The sequence below is a fragment of the Musca domestica genome, unplaced genomic scaffold (assembly GCF_030504385.1).
Source record: "Musca domestica strain aabys unplaced genomic scaffold, Musca_domestica.polishedcontigs.V.1.1 29, whole genome shotgun sequence".
Classification (NCBI taxonomy): domain Eukaryota; kingdom Metazoa; phylum Arthropoda; class Insecta; order Diptera; family Muscidae; genus Musca; species Musca domestica.
Window position 1 is genome coordinate 3,388,623 of NW_026712296.1, and position 19,714 is coordinate 3,408,336.

Below are 19,714 nucleotides of genomic sequence, written 5' to 3' on the forward strand. Positions count from 1 at the left end.
TTTGTATTCAGAACCTACCCGGTCCCATGGATGAGTTTGTTCACAAAGCTGATAAATTGCTCGCCAGCAAACGTATTAGCGCCGATCTAGTCAATGCCATGGCCGATACTTTGAACATTATCTGGGCAGATATTCTCCACCTGATGCAAGACCGTCAAAATATTTTGCATTTATGTACACAATTCCAGGACAAAATGGCCCAGTGCCAGAGGCGTATGGACTCGTTGGAGGTGGCGTGTATTGACACCATGATACCCATCGAGGTTACGGCTGTTCAAGAATTCCTCAGTAAATTCAAACAACTTCGTATCGATATGTTGACCGCCGTCATGGCAGCCCTTAAGGATGGCAACGAATTGTTGGCTCAATTGCAAGAATTGGAAAATTTGGAAACATTAGACACACGGCCGGAGCACATCAAACGTGATGCAGCACGGGCGGTACATCAAGTCCAACAATGGCTCGAGGCTTTACATGATCGTCGCAATACTTTGGAAATTGCTTGGCAAACGAGGAAAACACAGCTTGAACAGTGTTTGGCATTGGCCATGTTGGGTCGGGAACTAATCGAAGTGGAAGCCTCCTTGCAACGTCAAAAGGATGAAATCTCTACTCTATTCAGTTTGGGTGAATGTGAACATACCGCCAATTTGGCCCTGCAGAATTACAAGGAATGGAAACAGCAGGCAATGCAGTTGCGAGATCGTGCTCTCAAAATTACCCGGGCCAAGGAGAAACTACAGTCCTCGGGCACCTTTACAGGTGATGAGGCATGTGCAAGGGCCTACAATGTGTTGAGTGCGTGTTCAGAGCATTTTGATTTAATAGATCAGCGTGAGCATTGGTTACACCAATCGCGTGATTTTTTCTCGAAGGCTGATAACACACTGAAGGTATTGGAGAAACTCGAAGTGGAATTATCAAATGTTAAACTGCCACCCAACACACCCGAAAGTTATGCAATGTATGCCAAGGTGGCCAGGGATGTGGCAAAATTCACCGAGGAGCCTCTGCGTCTAGGCTATAGCATTTTGGACGATGTGGGTCGCACACAGCCCGAAACTCAAGGCACCAAACGTGTACTGGATGAAATTGAGAATCGTAAGGCCTATATCGAGGGTATTTGTGCCAACAGCAATGAGGAACAACAACGGGTCAATCAGGCACTCAAGGAATTCCTTGCCCAATACAATGACCTGCTGCAATGGCTTATGTCCTCTGGGCAACAATACTTACAGCAAAACATACACATGGGCAAGACTTTGGAGCAAAGTAAACAATTTCTGCTGCAGCATCATGAACTAATGCAGGATTTGGAGGTAAATTAAAAGGATAGCACAAAAAAATATTTTTTATTATTAATATTTTTTGTCCTTAGATCAAAGGTGAACTCATAAATCTCCTTTTGGAATCAATAAAAACCCATTTGGAATCTTTGAGTGCCCAGCAACGCTACGATGTGGATTCCAAGGCGGAATCATTGCACAAACATTGGATAGAATTGAAAGATTTGGTACTGAAACGTGTTGACTGCGTTTCGGTCCTCATCGAATTCTTCGAAAAAGCCAATGAATTTGGCAGCCAAATGGACAATTTGAAACGTCAGCTGGCATTGACGCCCAACGAGGGAAAATTACAATTCCTTCAGGAAACATGGAAAAATATGCAATCCGATTTTGGAGATTTAAATAATTTGGCTTCAAGATTCCTAAACCTGAAGGTAAGTATTCGTATTTAGTAAATACACAAAATTAAATTGCACAAACTGCAAACATATTGGAATTCTCAATATTTAAAGTGCATGATGGCATGATTAACAATTTTCTTTTTTCAAAATTTCCCAACATTTGACTTTTTTATTAACATGTTCGTAAAGCAAAATCCAAAGAATCTAAATTCTATGTAACATCTATAGAAATGAATAGATTGGCATTAGATTGATTGAGTACTGGTTCTAAGTATTTCGCAAGCAATTAGCTTTGGTACCTAGCTCAATCATAGACAAATTAGGTATAGACTAAAAAGTTGTCTCATCTGTTATCTCAGAAAAAAGTGCTTCAATAGATGTCGTTCATGCTTTGAGAGAGGTTCAGTAGACTCACACAATTCTCTCACTATACAAAATAATGAATATATTTATGATTCTTTATTATTTATCAATTAAAAACGAAACAGTGACTTTGTTTATTTTTACATAATCCAAATATGTCGTGAAATATGAAAATATAGAACTTAAATAGCAGAAAAATGAATAAATCGTTTTCGAAGTCGAGTGACTTCACTAGCCCTGAGTGACTTGACTGGCCCAAGATCAATCATAGTGACATCTACCGCAAGGGGTAAATTTTAAAACTTTTTAGTCTATACCTTCATTTGTCTATGATACCACTTTTATTATTCTCTGAGTCTAAATTGTGGTGGTTTTCATAATCCACAAAATTTTATCACCCATTCTTTTACATATCATACCCATAATTATTACATATTAACGCCTAAAAATATGCTATATTGCTGTTGCATTTGAAATTTTAAAAATTTAAATGCACATTCAGGCGAACTTTTGTGCTTCCCATTCAGTTTAATGTTTATGTTAATTGATGCTGTTAAACTTTTCAAAAAACCATAAAGTGGGTGAGACCGTTGTATGGGGCCCATAGCGAAACGGAAACCTCCATAGACAATTTTATACTTCTACCGAATCTAAAAAATCGTCTTAAATAGCAAATTTGAAACAATTTCGTGGGTAAATGTGATAGGATTATCAAAATACCGGGTATCGGTGAGTATCGTTATATGTGCGCTATAGGGGAACGTGGACCTAAATTTTCAAAGTTCTGCCAACGGAGCTAGAACCAATTATGCCCTATAAATACCAATTTTTAGACAAATTCGTGGAGAAATATTGCAATAATCATCAAAATACTAAATATCCGGAGGTACTATTAGTGGGGGCCATAAGACCCAGAAATACAAATTTTTAGACAAATCCGTAGAAAACCAGTAAAGAAAGTCTTAAAGTCGGACGGGGCCGACTTTATGATACCCTACACCACTTTTCTAATTTAGTAGACCTGCGCATAACAATTAAAAGTTTTTATGGGAGAATTCAATCATACACGTTATGACTATAATTATAATTTAAAGTTCAAAGGACTAAATATGCCGATGCATTTGTATCTTTTAAATTCGGACTTGTATTGCTCATTTAGTGCACAATTAATTTGAAATCGGATAAAAATATATATGGGAGCTTTATCCAAATCTGAACCGATCTCGATAAAACTTAGCAAAGATATTTCTGAGATGTATTTGATATATTTCCCTGAATATCGTTGTTACGGAGTGCATATTACGGCTGTGGGTAACAAATATGACAAATCGGATGAACAGTATATATGGGAGCTACAGCTATATCTGATCCGATCTTCACCATATTTGACATAATAGCTTCTAGACTCAATTCGGTCGAAAATGCCAAATTTCATCCAATTTGGGCAAATATCAGACGTTTGGTGCACAATCGAAGGTAAATCGGACGAAGCTATGTATGGGAGCTATATCCAAATCTGAACCGATCTCGATAAAATTTAGCAAATGTATTTCTGAGCTGTATTTGGTATATTTACCCAAATATTGTTGTCACAGAGTGCATATTACGGCTGCGGAGGACAAAAATTACAAATTGGATGAACAATATATATGGGAGCTATAGCTATATGTGAACCGATTTCCATCAAATTTGGCACACTTATTTTCAGGTTCAATCTGATCGTACATGCAAAATTCCATACTATTCGGATTGATATTACATGTTTGGTGCACAATAAAAAGCAAATCGGACGAAGATTTATATGGGAGCTATATCTAAATTTTGACCGATTATCTCCAATTTCAATAGGGTTCGTCCTTGGGCCAAACAAATGATCTGTGCAAAATTTCATCTGGATAGGGCAATAAATGCGAACTGTACTTTGTTTACAAAAATACATGGACAGACGGACAGACGGACAGACGGACGGACGGACATGCATAAATCGACTCAGAATGTGATTCTATGCAGATCATCAAAAGGAACTATGGGTCTATCTCGTTTCCTTTTGCCTGTTACAAACAAATGCACAAAGACATAATACCCTGACCACCTTGTGGTGTAGGGTATAAAAATGCCGAATATCGGGAGGTACACTTACACAACAGACATATGGGCATCGTTAAATCGACTTAGATTTTTATGCAGATTATGAATATTTATACTTTATGGGGTCTACGACGAATATACAGGGATGTTACAATAATTACAAACTCTACGATCATTTATTTATTTATTTAATATTTCTTTGAAAAAAAATGCAATACAGGAAAATAACTATCCATAAATTCAGAATATTCTCTTGAAAATCTTCAGACATATTATTAAAAAAAATCTTGAAATAACATTTTACTTATTTCTTTGGTAGTCATTAAAAAAACCTATTCCCTTGAAAGGTTGGACACATTAATGAAAAATTAAAAGTCGGTCGGCCCAATTTTTTGATAACCTACACCACTATTTCCATTTAGATATCCGTGACAAATAAACTTTTATATTGGGAATTTATGTGAATTAGATTATATCAAACTATGATCGTTGTTGAATGCGTATTATGTCTTTAGATCAGTTATTATTTGAAATCGAAAGGAGCTAATATTTGGGAGGTATGTGCAATTCTGACTTTGGGAACACTTAAATTAAAACATACATATCGGAGCTATGGCAGAACTAATTTTCACCAAAATCCATTCTAATTGAGCTGATATTACAGTTTTGGCGAAACGTAAAATCGAATCAAGATATATAAGGGATCTATATCCAAATCGAAACCGATCTGAATAACATATAGCAGACGTTTTTACATGCTGTCTGATGGCAAATATCTTTTGTGACTTAAATACAAAATCGAATAAAAAACAAGTAAGCAAAGGCTATAGCCGTGCGCGGCCGACCATTTGATACCCTACAACACTACAATATATTAGAAGACCCTTTATGTCCAAATCCATTTTGGTAGATTTCGCTTTTCAAATTATGTCAGGGAGCACTGCATTTTGACCAGTGACATTTACCCAATATACATATGTGGTCAATTTTACAGCTAAATATAATCCAATGGTCATCCAAAATGCTAGAATTCTTCCCTGCCCTTAACTCTCTTCTCAGGCGTGTCGATTGGCTTCAATTGTGTGATCATGATTTTTTTCTGTTTTTGGTTCATTTGAACCCCTAAATATTTTGCAATCATCTCCAAATGGCTATATGCGTCAAAGAAAACAGCGTAAAAAGCCTGAAGTTCACCTTTTTGTGCATTTTGGATATCGCGTGTAAGTTATTTTTAGCGTTTTGGTAGAATGGAAATGTTGGTTTTTTCACACAAAAGTAGTGTTCCATTCAACCCGCTGTCCTTAACTCTAACTTTATGCGAGATTTCGTGTCCTTTAGTTTCTATTAGTGACCTTTATAACCGCTGAAAAATCAGGAAGATTTTTGTTGAATATATTGCGGACATCTTTGAAAACAATAGGCCTAGCCCTTCTGAGCCCAACCCTACGATTGTGAAAATTTTCGTGAGGATCGGACGATAATTACAATCTGTATATAATAACCCCAACCTGGGTTGTAAGTTGAAAAAAATTGCAAAATGTGTACTTCAATATTATAAGTCAAACTAGCTGAACCCGGTGCGCTTCGCTACCCCTTTTGATTTTATATGCATTCAAAATTTTATTTACGAATATATGTTGGATAAAGAAAAACCAATTTAAAAATTAAAAAAAATATTGCACTAATTTAATGCGTTAATAAACAAAATCATTACAAAAGCAGTAACATGACATGCATACACGAAGGGTTTGTCCTTTGGATTTATTTATTTCATAGCAAATACCAAGCGTGCAGGAAACTGCAATTTTTTTAAGTAGAGTGGCATTTCTATTGCAAGTAGTGAATTCGAGATAGCAACATACTTCGCCGTAATAAGCGTATTTCAAATAAATTGTTGTGTTGTTTTTTAGTGTTAGCCTAAGGCGTTGTGGGTCAATGGTTCTTATTAAAATCATATCCCAATCTGATCCGATTTAAATATAATTTAAAAAAAATTACTTTTACACCAAACTGCGCCACACCTTTCATATTTAATTGAAATTGGTGCGTCAAATATGTGAAATCGGCCGAGAATATATATATGGGAGCTATATCCAAATCTTAACTAATTTCCAATTAATTTATCACATTTATTATTATAACAAAATTCCGCCACACATTCTGAATTTCATTGGAATCGGTCATATATATCGTGTTTGGTGCATAATATGTATGAAATCGGCCGAAATATATATGTTAGCTATATCCAAACCTCAACTGATTTCAATATAATTTGGCAATTTTTGCTGGTGCCAGATTTTGTCTCTCTCGCTTTGGGTGCATCAAATATGTGAAATCGGCTGAGTATATATATGGAGCTATAATCACATCTGAGCGTATTTGAATATAATTTGTCAAATGTGCATCAAATAAGTGAAATCGGCGGATAATATATATGGGAGCTATATCCAAATCTGAACCGATTTTAATATAATTTGACAAATGTATATTTGTCTTAATTTCCGCTACACATTTCAAATTTCATTGAAATTAGAGATACATAGCGTGTTTGGTGCATCAAATACATGAAATCGGTCGAAAATATATATGGGAGCTATATCCAAATCTGAACCGATTTCAATATAATTTGAAAAATTCATTTTTGCTCCCGATTCCGTTACTTATTTTAAATTTCATTAAATTTGGACATACATATCTTGTTTGGTCCACCAAATACATGAAATCGGCCGAAAATGTATATGGGAGCTATATCCAAATCTGAACCGATTTCAATATAATTTGGGAAATAAATTTTTTTAGATAAAATCTATCACACGTTTCAAATTTCATTGAAATTGGGGATACATAGCGTGTTTGGTGCATCAAATGCTTGAAATCGGCCGAAAATATATATGGGAGCTATATCCAAATCTGAACCGATTTCAATATAATTTGACAAATTTATTTTCGGATCAAATCCCGTCACATATTCCAAATTTCATTGGAATCGAATATTGTGTTTGAGGCATCAAATGAACGAAATCGGTCGAAAATATATATGGGAGCTATATCCAAATCTGAACCGATCACAATATAATTTAGCAAACTTATTTTTGTTCCAAATTCCGTTACACATTCCAAATTTGGAGACTGTATCTTTAACCGATCAATAGATATGTGCATATAAAATCTAAATTTTTGGGAGGTACCTCCGATTCTGATGCTATATCTCCAGTTCCAAGTGGAAATTCAAAAATGTATATAGCCTATGTTACTTTCAGGCGATGTTGCAGTATATATGGAAATTTTCAGAAAAATCTATTCAGCAGTTTTCGAGTCCATAAATTACAAACAAACAAACAAACAAACAAACAAACAAACAAACAAACGTACAAACATTTTCCTCTTTTATAGATATAGATTGAAAAAATCGCATGCGATAAAAAATATGAAAAAATAAAAAATGTCACAAAATACCACAAAATCTATATTAATATCATTATTGGCAGCTTTTTATTTTATTATGTGATTTTTTTAGATTTTATTCTTTTATGCAAAGAGGGCATTCTGAATTGACAAAAGTTGTCAAAATGGGTCCAGCCATTCTTGAGATATAAGCATTCTAGCTAACATCCCTTTCCTTTGTATACACACAATTTATATATTTCGTTATATATATCCGATATATTTACTATCGGTATCTATGTAATGGTCAGAATTGACCTTTTCGTCTATTTGTGATTTCGTCGGGATTAAAAAATATTCGCGGTTTAATGGAAAATTTGACTTTAATTTAACACAAATATTGTGGCCTATTTCACCCACTAAATATTACCCGATGACCATCAAAATTGGAAGGCTTTTGCCCAGCCCTAAGCTCTAGCCCCATGCTAACTTCCGCTTTGATTGGTCTATAATTGCGACCTGTAAAGCAACTGCAAAATTAGGAGTTTTTTCAGTTTTTGGTCCATTTCAACCACTAAATATTATGCGATCATCTCCAAAAGAAATAGAGTTCTATTCTGACTCTAGCCCCACCTCCATTCTAAATTTCGTGAAGATCGGGCCATAATTGCGACCTGTAGAGTGATTACAAATTAACATGGACAGACGGACGGACATACATAGCTAGGTCGACTCAGCTCAGCGAGATAAGAAGATCCATATATACTTTCCTATGTGGGAAACCAATATTTCGTGGTGTTACATAAGTTTTGGCCCAATCAAACTTATAATACCCCCAACACATAGTGTTGTAGGGTATAAATATGGGACTTACAGCTATATCTGAATTGATTTTCACCAAATTTGACACACTTTCTTCAGGCTAAATACGGTCGTATGTGCCAAAATCCATTAAATTCGGGCTAGTATTAACCATTTATGCACCAAAAATCTGGAAATCGGATAAAGATATATATGGGAGCTATATCCAAATCTGAATCGATTACTGAGCTGTATTTGATATTTTTTCCCAAATATCGTTGTTATGGAGTGGATATTACTGTTGTGGGAGATAAAAATAACAAATCGTATGAACAATATATAGATATACGAACTATTGCAATATCTGAACAGATTTTAATCAATTTTGATATACTTGTTTCTGTTCTCCGTTTGGACTAATATTTCATGTCAAGTACACAGTAAAAGACAAATCAGAAGAAATGTATGTATATGGTAGCTACATCTAAACTTTGACCGATTATCACCAATTTAAATAGGGTTCGGGCTTAGACCAAACAAAGGATTTGTGCCAAATTTCATCTAGATCTGCCAAAAAATTCAACCTGTACTTTGCTTATAAAAATACATGGACAGTCGGGAAAATGGACATGCATAAATGCACTCAGAATGCGATCGCTTACTTCTGCATGTTAAAAACAAATGCACAAAAACGTATTAAAATATGCCTTAAAATAATTTAAAAGGCAGGGATTTGTCATTTTAATAGGTCTTGATTTTTTTTTTTAATTCTCGATATTTCCTTTGATAGTCCTTTTTTTAATTGTCCTTAAAAAGATTATTTTCGAAATTCACGATTATTCCATTGATATATCAAGCATAATTTGAAGTTTTTAGAGGGCGTCGTAAGCCCAATATACTGTTTAGTTGACTATTATTAATCTCCCAATAAAAAAGATGTGACTAATTGAGTTCAGCAGATTTTAACATCACAAACAGTTGGTAAAAACATATATGCTCTTTTTCAGAACCTGCGAGAATCTGCTAATTTTATAATTTGTTTTCAATATCATGAAAGGGAAATCGTTTATTAAAGTAAATTTGTTATACCCTCCACCATACATAGTATGGAGGTTATATTAAGTTCGTCATACCCTTTGGATAATTTTAGATCTAACAAAGTATATATATTCTTGATCAGCGTAAAATTCTAAGATAATTTAGACCTGTCCGACCGTCGGTTGTATAGTCAAAACAAAAACGAAAGATAGGAAGCGTAAATTTTGCACAGATCAGTATTTTGTCTGCAGGCAGGTCAACTTTGAAGATGGGATATATCGGGTATACCTTTTTAATATATCCCCCATATAACGGTCCCCTCGATATTTTGATAATTTTAGGGACATTATTAATCGGAATTGTTTCAAATTTCATATTTGATGTTCCTAATGGGTACTACACTCTATGACAGAAAATTGTGTAAGCAAGTCCAGGTCTTCGTATAGCACCCATACAACGGTACCATCCGCTATTCGGTATTTAGACGATTTTAGGTACAATATTCCCAGGAATTGTTTAAAATTTTGTATTCTAAGTTCCTAATGGGTACTACATCCTGTGACAGAAAATGAAATTGTCTATGCAGGTACAATTCTTCGTATAGCTCCCATATAACTGTTCCTCCCTATATTCGGTATTTTGATGATTTTAGTCATATTATTCAACGTAGTTTTTTTCCAGTTTTGTATTTGAATATTGTAATGGCCTATGACAAAAGTAAATTTGGCACCGTTGTTTGCTTTGTGTCTTGAATGGTTGGTATTGGAAATGAAATATATCGGTCCACGTTTTGTATCGGTCCGATATTCAGTATTTTGATAAAAATTGGTATTTGTAGTGCGTTACGTGTTCTAGCTCTAGTGGCGGAACATTGTACATATAGGCGCACTTTCCGTATAGCTCCCGTATAACAGTACTTCCCCATATTCCGAATTTTGATGATTTGTCCAATACTTTTCAGCGGATTTGTTTAAAAAAAATGTTTGTGAAATCTCCTACCGATCTTACTAGAGTTTGTAGTTTAAAGTGGAACACGTTTGAATGCTGATACTTTTGTATGGAAATGTTTTTTTTTTACACAATGGTGGATGGTATCAAAAGTTCGGCCCGACCAAACTTAATGTATTTTTACTTGTTTTTATACCCTACTCAACAAGGTGGTCAGGGTATTATGTCTTTGTGCATTTGTTTGCAACAAGCAAAAGAAAACGAGATAGACCCATAGTTCCTTTTGATGGTCTGCATAGAATCACATCTGAGTTGACTTATGCATGTCAGTCCGTCTGTCCATGTATTTTTGTGAACAAAATGCAGGTCGCATTTATTATCCGATTGAGATGAAATTTTCTAAACAACATTTGTTTGGCCCAAGGACGAACCCTATTGAAATTGGAGATAATCGGTAAAAATTTAGATATAGCTCCCATATATATCTTCGTCCGATTTGCCTTTTATTGTGCACCAAACCTGTAATATCAGCCCGAATAGTATGGAATTTTGCACATACAACCAAATTAGGCCTGAAAATAAGTATGCCAAATTTTATCGAAATCGGTTCAGATATAGCTATAGCTCCCATATATATTGTTCATCCGATTTGTAATTTTTGTCCTCCGCAGCCGTAATATGCACTCCGTAACAACGATATTCAGGGAAATATATCAAATACAGCTCAGAAATATCTTTGCCAAATTTTATCGAGATTGGTTCAGATTTGGATATAGCTCCCATATATATCTTTATCTGATTTCAAATTAATTTTGCACCAAATGAACAATACAAGAGAGAAATGCTTCGACATATTTAGTCCTTTAAATTTTAAATTATAATCATAGGGTGTATGATTGAATTCTCCCATAAAAACTTTTAATTGTTATGTGGAGCTCAACTAAATTAGCAAAGTGGTGTAGGATATCATAAAATCGGCCCCGCCCGACTTAGGGACTTTCTTTACTGGTTTTTAACTTCCAATTTCGTTGCAAATGGTGGGGGTATTCAAAGATCGGCCCGTTCGAACTTAGTGGCTTTTACTTATTAACATTCTTGCAATTCTGGAACAGATAAAAAGTAAGATTTGTAGAAAAATGATAGGTGTAAATTTATATTTCTGTAATTTGAAGAGAAGAACCAGCATTTAAAAGTAAAATTGTTTCCCCATTATGCTTTCGCTATATTCCCGTTTAATTTTTGCAATTTAAATGGAGGTTGAATACAAAATTTCCTGGAAAATCACCACACATGAAGTCAATTGAACGTACTTCAACTCATACACTTGTTGAAATACCCGGAAGATACACAACAATGAATGAAAAGTTCAATGAAAAGGGTGCTCCTTATAGGAAAGATTAAAATACAAGTTAAAATATATACGATTTAAAATTTGCTTCCAATTTTTTAAATACCAAGCTCATCCTGGTCTAAATAACAGATTGGACGAACCACGTAGCATATAAAAGGTTTGCAGTATTAACCATATGCACCTCCAAGGCACTCCTAGCGACCCAATTATCTTACAATTCCAAAGCTCTTTTACTCGGAAATAAAACGGGATGAATATAAAGCATCGAGGTGATCCAAAAATTATTTAAATACAATTTTTATCACTCCAAAATACGCGTCGGGCCTATATCAATATTAAATATTCCTGGCTATAAACTCATTGATATGTGTTGATATGTTGAGTTTTAACAATTTCCAGAGGTTTCTTCTGAAAATAAGCAATGCGAATTTACAATAGGTACTTCCATTTCCATATGGATAACACCAACTGCCACAAAATAGCGCCCAGACACTTGAAGAAATATGCAAACTCAACATTATAAGTTCAGACGAGTTTAAACGAAAATATTAGTTCATATTTTATCTCAAGAGAACTTTCTCACTCTTGATCGTAACAAAAGTTCAATAAAAAAAACAATTTCAAATATTGATTTTCGTGTTTTCATCTAAGAAAACATCTGACAGTAGTTTTCACATAACCGGTGGTGAAGTACTGAAATCTTAATGAAAAAATTGTTTCACAAATCGTCTTGAATCCAAATATAATTGCAAAAATAAATTTTGTTATCAAATCCATTAGAGATTTTGTCTTTGAACTGAAAACAATTAATGAGAATATATGATGAATGTGTTATTTTGAAATAACCACAAATCGTGGCAAACTTTCAAATATAATATTGCATACACTTATAACACACACAATTCATTGTGGCCTCTTAAATTGGATGAGTTCTGCTGAACGATATCTACAATTGGTTTGCCTAAAAAAAATCTGCTATCCGAAAATAACCTCATGTCTTTAAACTCTTTTTTTTTACTCAGACTTTTCTGACTCTCTGTGGCACTAAACCATTGCCATAATGTTTTGGCCTGTTACCATAAATATTTTTAAACTCCACAATCCGTTTACATATCGAAAAGCGCCCAAAACAAACAGAAAATGGGGAAAAACATGAAGAAAACATATTTCTTATTCTTTGGTATAAACAAAAAAACGCAGACAAGAAGTTTGTTTGGGGTGTGCAAACGAACGAATGGTATTGTGTCCGGTGTACGTGGTACTTAAAATTCCCTACATTGCAATCGAATATTAAAAGGTTACAAAAAAACTGTGAATTTAGAAAAAATACTAATATTGAAAATAGTATATGTTGTCCCACGTTTACATAGATGAGGTCTATTATCTTTTTTTTTTTTGGATTTTTTATACCTCCACCATACTATGGAGACTATATTAACTTTGTCATTCCGTTTGTAACTCCTCGAAATACTCATGTCAGATCCTACAAAGTATATATATTCTTGATCAGCGTAAAATTCTAAGTCGATTTAGCGATGTCCGTCTGTCTTTATGTTGTAATCACGCTATCATTGGACCGAATTGAGATAGAAGGCTAAAATTTTGCACACATGTTTATGTTTTCAGTAGGCAGGATAAGTTCGTAAATGGGCCATGTAGGTCCACGTTTTCATATAGTTCCCATATAACTGTACCTCCCGATATTCGATATTTTGATTATTTTAGCCACATTATCCATCGGAATTGTTTCAAATTTGGTATTTGAAGTTCGAAATGGATACTACAGCCTAAGACAGAAAATTGTCTGTGCAGGTCCACGTCTTCGTATAGACCCCATATAACGGTACCTCCCTATATTCGGTATTTTGGTGATTTTAGCGTCATTATTCACCGGAATTGTTTTAAATTACGCATTTAGAGTTCGTAATAGAAACTACAGTCTGTGACAGAAAATTGTTTATGCAGGTCCAGGTCTCGTATAGGCCCCACATACCAGTACCTCCCTATATTCGGTATTTTGACGAGTTTAGGTACAATACTCATCGAAATTGTTTGAGATATCGTATTTGAAGTTCGTAATGGATTCTACAGCCTATGACAGAAAATTGTCTATGCTGGTCCAGGTCTTCGCACAGCTCCGATATAACGGTACCTCCCTATATACGATATTTTGATGATTTTCAAGTTCCGAATTTGAATTTTGTAATGACTTATGACAAACAATGCCTATGTAGGTTCACGTTGTATAGATAGCAATAAAACGGCTATATTCGGTATTTTTAAAAATTTAACAGAATTTTATTTCCAAATTCGTTCCAAATGGTGGAGGGTATTCAAAGATCGGCCCGGCCGAACTTACTGTTTTCTAACTTGTTATATTATAGCAAATATGGACAATATCGGGTGTACATTCTATACCCTCAGCAATATGGCTATAACTATAACGATAACTCTCCAAGGGAATATCAAATTTGGTGCAAACTTGGTACATCGTGATATTATTGTCAAACTTAGATCGAGTTTGGAGATGGACAACAGCGGTCTACTCATTTTGGTACCTCCCCCGCAAAAGGTCAACATTTTCAATGAAAATACTTTAAAGATAGGATCATTCGATTTTTGCAAAATATTTTTGTCAGTGCTATCTCAGGTGCGAAAATGGACAATATCGGTCTACTCCATCAAATACCTCCCCCACAAAGGGTCAACATTTAACATAAACCTGACTCTTATAAAACATGAAATATGAGTCCGGTTGTCTTCAAATTTTACACATCCCAATATTTTAAGTAACGCAAGGGCTAACGTGAAGATGGAATATATCGGTTAGGTACCTTCTGGTACCTACCCCACAACGGGTCAATATTTGGAATAGTCATGAAAATGAGCATCCGATTCCTTTTAATCCCGGTACATCTCAATATTTCTATCAACACAAAATCTGGTGTGAAGATGGTAGATATTGCCCCACTCCTTCTGCTACCTCACCGACAAAGTGTCAAAATTTTGATTATCATAATAAAATCATAAATCATAAAATGCGAAAAAAGCCTCCACTGATCTTCAAATTTCACAAATTTTTTACTAATGCATGATACATATAGAAACCCCCTTTCAATAATTACATTTCTCGTAGCTTGCGAAACAAGTCAGAGATTCTTGGAGTATCCAAATATTGCTCTTAATCAGAGATTTGATGTCATTACGGTATATAACGGCCAATCCTTCTGATTCCTTTCCAACAAAAGGTTATATTACTATTATCAGACCACAGTGGAATACATCGGTCCAATATATCTGGAACCTCACACATATTTTAAAGTTTTCTAAAAATTATCACATATCTATATCTATAAAAGAGGAAAATGTTTGTATGTTTGTTTGTTTGTTTGTTTGTTTGTTTGTTTGTTTGTAATTTATGGACTCGAAAACCGCTGAATAGATTTTCCTGAAAATTTCCATATATACTGCAACATCGCCTGAAAGTAACATAGGCTATATACATTTCTGAATTTCCACTTGGAACTGGAGATATAGCATCAGAATCGGAGGTACCTCCCAAAAATTCAGATTTTATATGCACATATCTATTGATTGGTTGAAGATACAGTCTCCAAATTTGGAATACGTAACGGAATTTGGAACAAAAATAAGTTTGCCAAATTATATTGTAATCGGTTCAGATTTGGATATAGCTCCCATATATATTTTCGACCGATTTCGTTCATTTGATGCCTCAAACACAATATGAATGTTCGATTCCAATGAAATTTGGAATGTGTGACGGGATTTAATCCGAAAATAAATTTGTCAAATTATATTGAAATCGGTTCAGATTTGGATATAGCTCCCATATACATTTTCGGCCGATTTCATGTATTTGGTGGACCAAACACGATATGTATTTCCAATTGTAATGAAATTTAAAATAAGTAACGGAATTGGGAGCCAAAATGAATTTGTCAAATTAAATTGAAATCGGTTCAGATTTGGATATAGCTCCCATATATATTTTCGACCGATTTCGTTCATTTGATGCCTCAAACACAATATGAATGTTCGATTCCAATGAAATTTGGAATGCGTGACGGGATTTAATCCGAAAATAAATTTGTCAAATTATATTGAAATCGGTTCAGATTTGGATATAGCTCCCATATATATTTTCGACCGATTTCATGTATTTGATGCACCAAACTCTAATTTCAATGAAATTTGGAATGTGTAGCGGAAATTAAAACAAATATACATTTGTCAAATTATATTAAAATCGGTTCAGATTTGGATATAGCTCTCATATATATTTTCGACCGATTTCATGTATTTTATGCACCATGCACGATATGTATGTTCGATTCCAAAGAAATTTGGAATATGTAACGGGATTTTGATTAAAAAAAAAATTAGTCAAATTATATTAAAATCGATTCAGATTCGGATATAGCTCCCATATATATTTTCCGCGATTTCACATATTTGATGCACAAAATACGATACGTATTTCCGATTCCAATGAAATTCGGCATGAGTTGCTAAATTTGGTACAAAAATAAATTTGACAAATTATATTCAAATACGCTCGGATTTGATTATAGCTCCTATATATATACTCAGCCGATTTCACATATTTGATGCACCCAAAGCGAGAGAGACAAAATCTGGCACCAGAAAAAGTTGCCAAATTATATTGAAATCAATTGAGGTTTGGGTATAGCTAACATATATATATTTCGGCCGATTTCATACACGTTATGCACCAAACATGATATATATGACCGATACCAATGAAATTCAGAATGTGTGGCGGAATTTGGTTACAATAATAAATGTGACAAATAAATTGGAAATTAGTTAAGATTTGGATATAGCTCCCATATATATATTTTCGGCCGATTTCACATATTTGACGCACCATTTTCAATGAAATATGAAAGGTGTGGCGGATTTTGGTGTAAAAGTAATTTTTTTAAAATTATATTTAAATCGGGTCAGATTGGGATATGATTTTAATAAGAACCATTGACCCACAAGGCCTTATGCTAACACTAAAAAACAACACAACAATTAATTTGAAATACGCTTATTACGGCGAAGTATGTTGCTATCTCGAATTCACTAATTGCAATAGAAATGCCACTCAACTTCAAAAGATTGCAGTTTACTGCACGCTTGGTATTTGCTATGAAATAAATAAATCCGAAGGACAAACCCTTCGTGTATGTATGTCATGTTACTGCTTTTCTAATGGTTTTGGTTATTTACGCATTAAAGTAGTGCAATAATTTTTTTTTTTAATTTTTAAAATTGTTTTTTTTTTAACCAACATATATTCGTAAATAAAATTTTGAATGCATATAAAATCAAAAGGGGTAGCGAAGCGCACCGGGTTCAGCTAGTCTCATATAAAGTGAAGGAAGTTGCCGATATAGTTTAAATCTGAGGATACAGGGGATTATATTACTAAAATCATTGCACCATCGATAAATCCATCACATCCAATTTTTCTGTCCAAAACTATTTCAAAGTCGTTTCATAATAAAAATTGGCCAAAATGCTAAATTTTGTACCACATGGTATTTTTCGTACAATTATAATACGCGTTTCCCAAACCACCTCCATATGTCCAGGCGACACATGGACAGTGACCCTAATACCAAATTTCTGATTTCAAGTACTATATGTTAACCCAATACCAAATTGTACCACACACAGTACTATTTAGTAGTTTTCGTGCACTTTAGTATAAATGTCCAAAACAACAGCTCTATGACAAACCTACCATCAACAGGAACCCCAATACAAAATATCAAAATTCCAGCTTCATCTTAAACGAAGCTTTTCTGAATTTGATACCATTTAGTACAGTTCGCACATCTAGTACACTTTTCCAAAACCACTTACACCATTTACTTTCCAATCTTGATTCCCATGCCAAATTTTAAGTTTTTACCTCTATCCGTTCACATAATACCAAAAGGTACAATTTTAATAGTTAAGTACTATTTAAGAACTTATCGTAATCTTGTAGTTCAAAATCCCAAAATTACGTATTTGATGCATCTGTCCTGCACCCCATCAGTTACACTTATCGCAAATTCAATTCCAAGTCCAAAGATCGCTGCTCACTCTGTATGTCCAGTACAAAGTATTCAATGTTTAGTACATATTAGTACTTTTTGTACCATTTTAGTATTAATTTGAAGATTATAGCTTCATTCGGTTTGTCTGGGCATTGATTCGTAGTCAGTCAGTTATTTCACTATTCTTTTGTGTTTACCCTAATATTGGAGATAATGGGTCAAAATTATGATATATCTCCCATATATATGTTTGTCCGCTTTGCATTTTATTGTGAACTGAACGTGTAATATCAGCCCAAATGTATGGAATTTTGCAAATACGACCAAATTAGGCCTGGAAAAAAAGTATGCCAAATTTGATTGAAATCGGTTCAGATATAGCTACAGCAGATATAGCTACAGCTACATTTGTTATATATTTTATTTGTTATATGAAGCAAAGGGGTGTAGGGTATTATAAAGTCAACCCCGCCTGACTTTTAGACTTTCTTTACTGGTTCAACTTGTTTTTATGAAAATGTTTTTAGCTTTCTAAAAAGATTGGACCCTCTATTTTAGACATGTTGAGTCTTCGCTTTTTAACAGAGATATGTTATTTTCTTATTTTTTTTTTTTTTTTTTTGACAATTTTGGAATACCTATAATTGGCAACTTTGCACAATTAAACGAATTGAATTGTTATATTCTCCAGGGGACATAACTGCTTCTCGTTACAAACTCATTTTTTTTTTATTATTTAAAACAGTCACGGAAAAATTCCTACAAATGCTTTTATTCAGTAAATATTTATTGACGACATAAAAGTTATAATCGATTTTTTGTTCCACTAAAACTCTCTGACGTACACCCACTCGGTGTAGGGTGTCAATTAAATGTTTGGGCCTTCCATTCATTTTTTTTTTGTTTTGTTAAACATTTTGCACAGTATAAACGCTTGTGGTGTTTTCTTTTGTATATTGGAAAAATAAATGCTCTAAACAAAAACGAAAAGAATACAAAAACAAAAAACCGACAACGAAAACCTAACAACAAAATGAAAACATTTTCCCATTTTTTTTTTCTTTTTTTGTTGTGAGCAATGTTATGCTCTGTGTTCTTTTGTTGGGCCATTTCGTCTATTTCTGTCGCCTGCTTTGCCAACCCATCTACCAGCCAGCCTCTTTATTTGACTGCGTACTCGCATCCCATAAACATCTCCAAGAACGAACGCATTGACGAATTTTTTTCAAAACCAACAAAAAAAAACTAAATTTTCTTTATTTTTCTTTTTTGTTCTCTCTCGTTTCCTCGATACTCCTCGGTACTTCATTGAATGGTGTTTTGGAGCAGATTTTGGATCCATATCTCGATACTAAACCATCGGCAAAAGCTGTCGAAGACATCCTCAATGGTTTCAGTAAGCAACAGATCGATGTAACAACCAGTTTTGAAAATTGGACAACCCATATAACGGAAAAGCGTGAAGTTGAAACTATTTTGGAAACGATCATGAGTCAAAATCAAGAGGTGAGTAGACAATTAACAAAACTCATTTTTCTAATTATTATAATCTAGTTAAAAAAAACTTTGAATGTATTGAATATTTGAAATGGATTATTTAGCTTGACATCATCTCTGTGTGTGCGTTGGTTGGTTGGTTGACGTTTCCTACTGCAACCACAAAATCATCAACAAAACAAATGACCGGCAAATGTTTCGCCATTAAATTACTGTAACCCGGAATAATTTGCTTGTCAAAATGTAATCGTTTGGAAATTAATTAACGATCAAATTTGAAATGACGGGGAAAAACTAATTAAAACGAAAAAATACTAGTGAAAAGTAATGAATTTGTGGTGTATAGTCGAAGTGCATAAGAAAAAGAGAGAATATTGTGTGGCATATGACAGGAAGTTTTAAAATTTCAATGAATTTATACAAATTTTATTTTCGCCAAAAACTAATAAAATGTGTGGGCATAAAAATGTGTGGATA

General features: G+C 34.1%; 1 protein-coding gene across 4 annotated transcripts in view; it reads left to right on the forward strand.

The window, feature by feature from the left end:
• The window catches only part of LOC101894461 (uncharacterized), a 237,184-nt gene that overhangs the window by 89,616 nt on the left and 127,854 nt on the right, over positions 1-19,714 (forward strand). For all 4 annotated transcript variants that reach the window (XM_059124486.1, XM_059124483.1, XM_059124484.1 and 1 more), the window contains exons 4-6: positions 12-1,319; positions 1,379-1,720; positions 19,070-19,246. In XM_059124486.1, the coding sequence (XP_058980469.1) occupies positions 12-1,319; positions 1,379-1,720; positions 19,070-19,246 (1,827 nt within the window). The remainder of the gene's footprint in view (positions 1-11; positions 1,320-1,378; positions 1,721-19,069; positions 19,247-19,714) is intronic.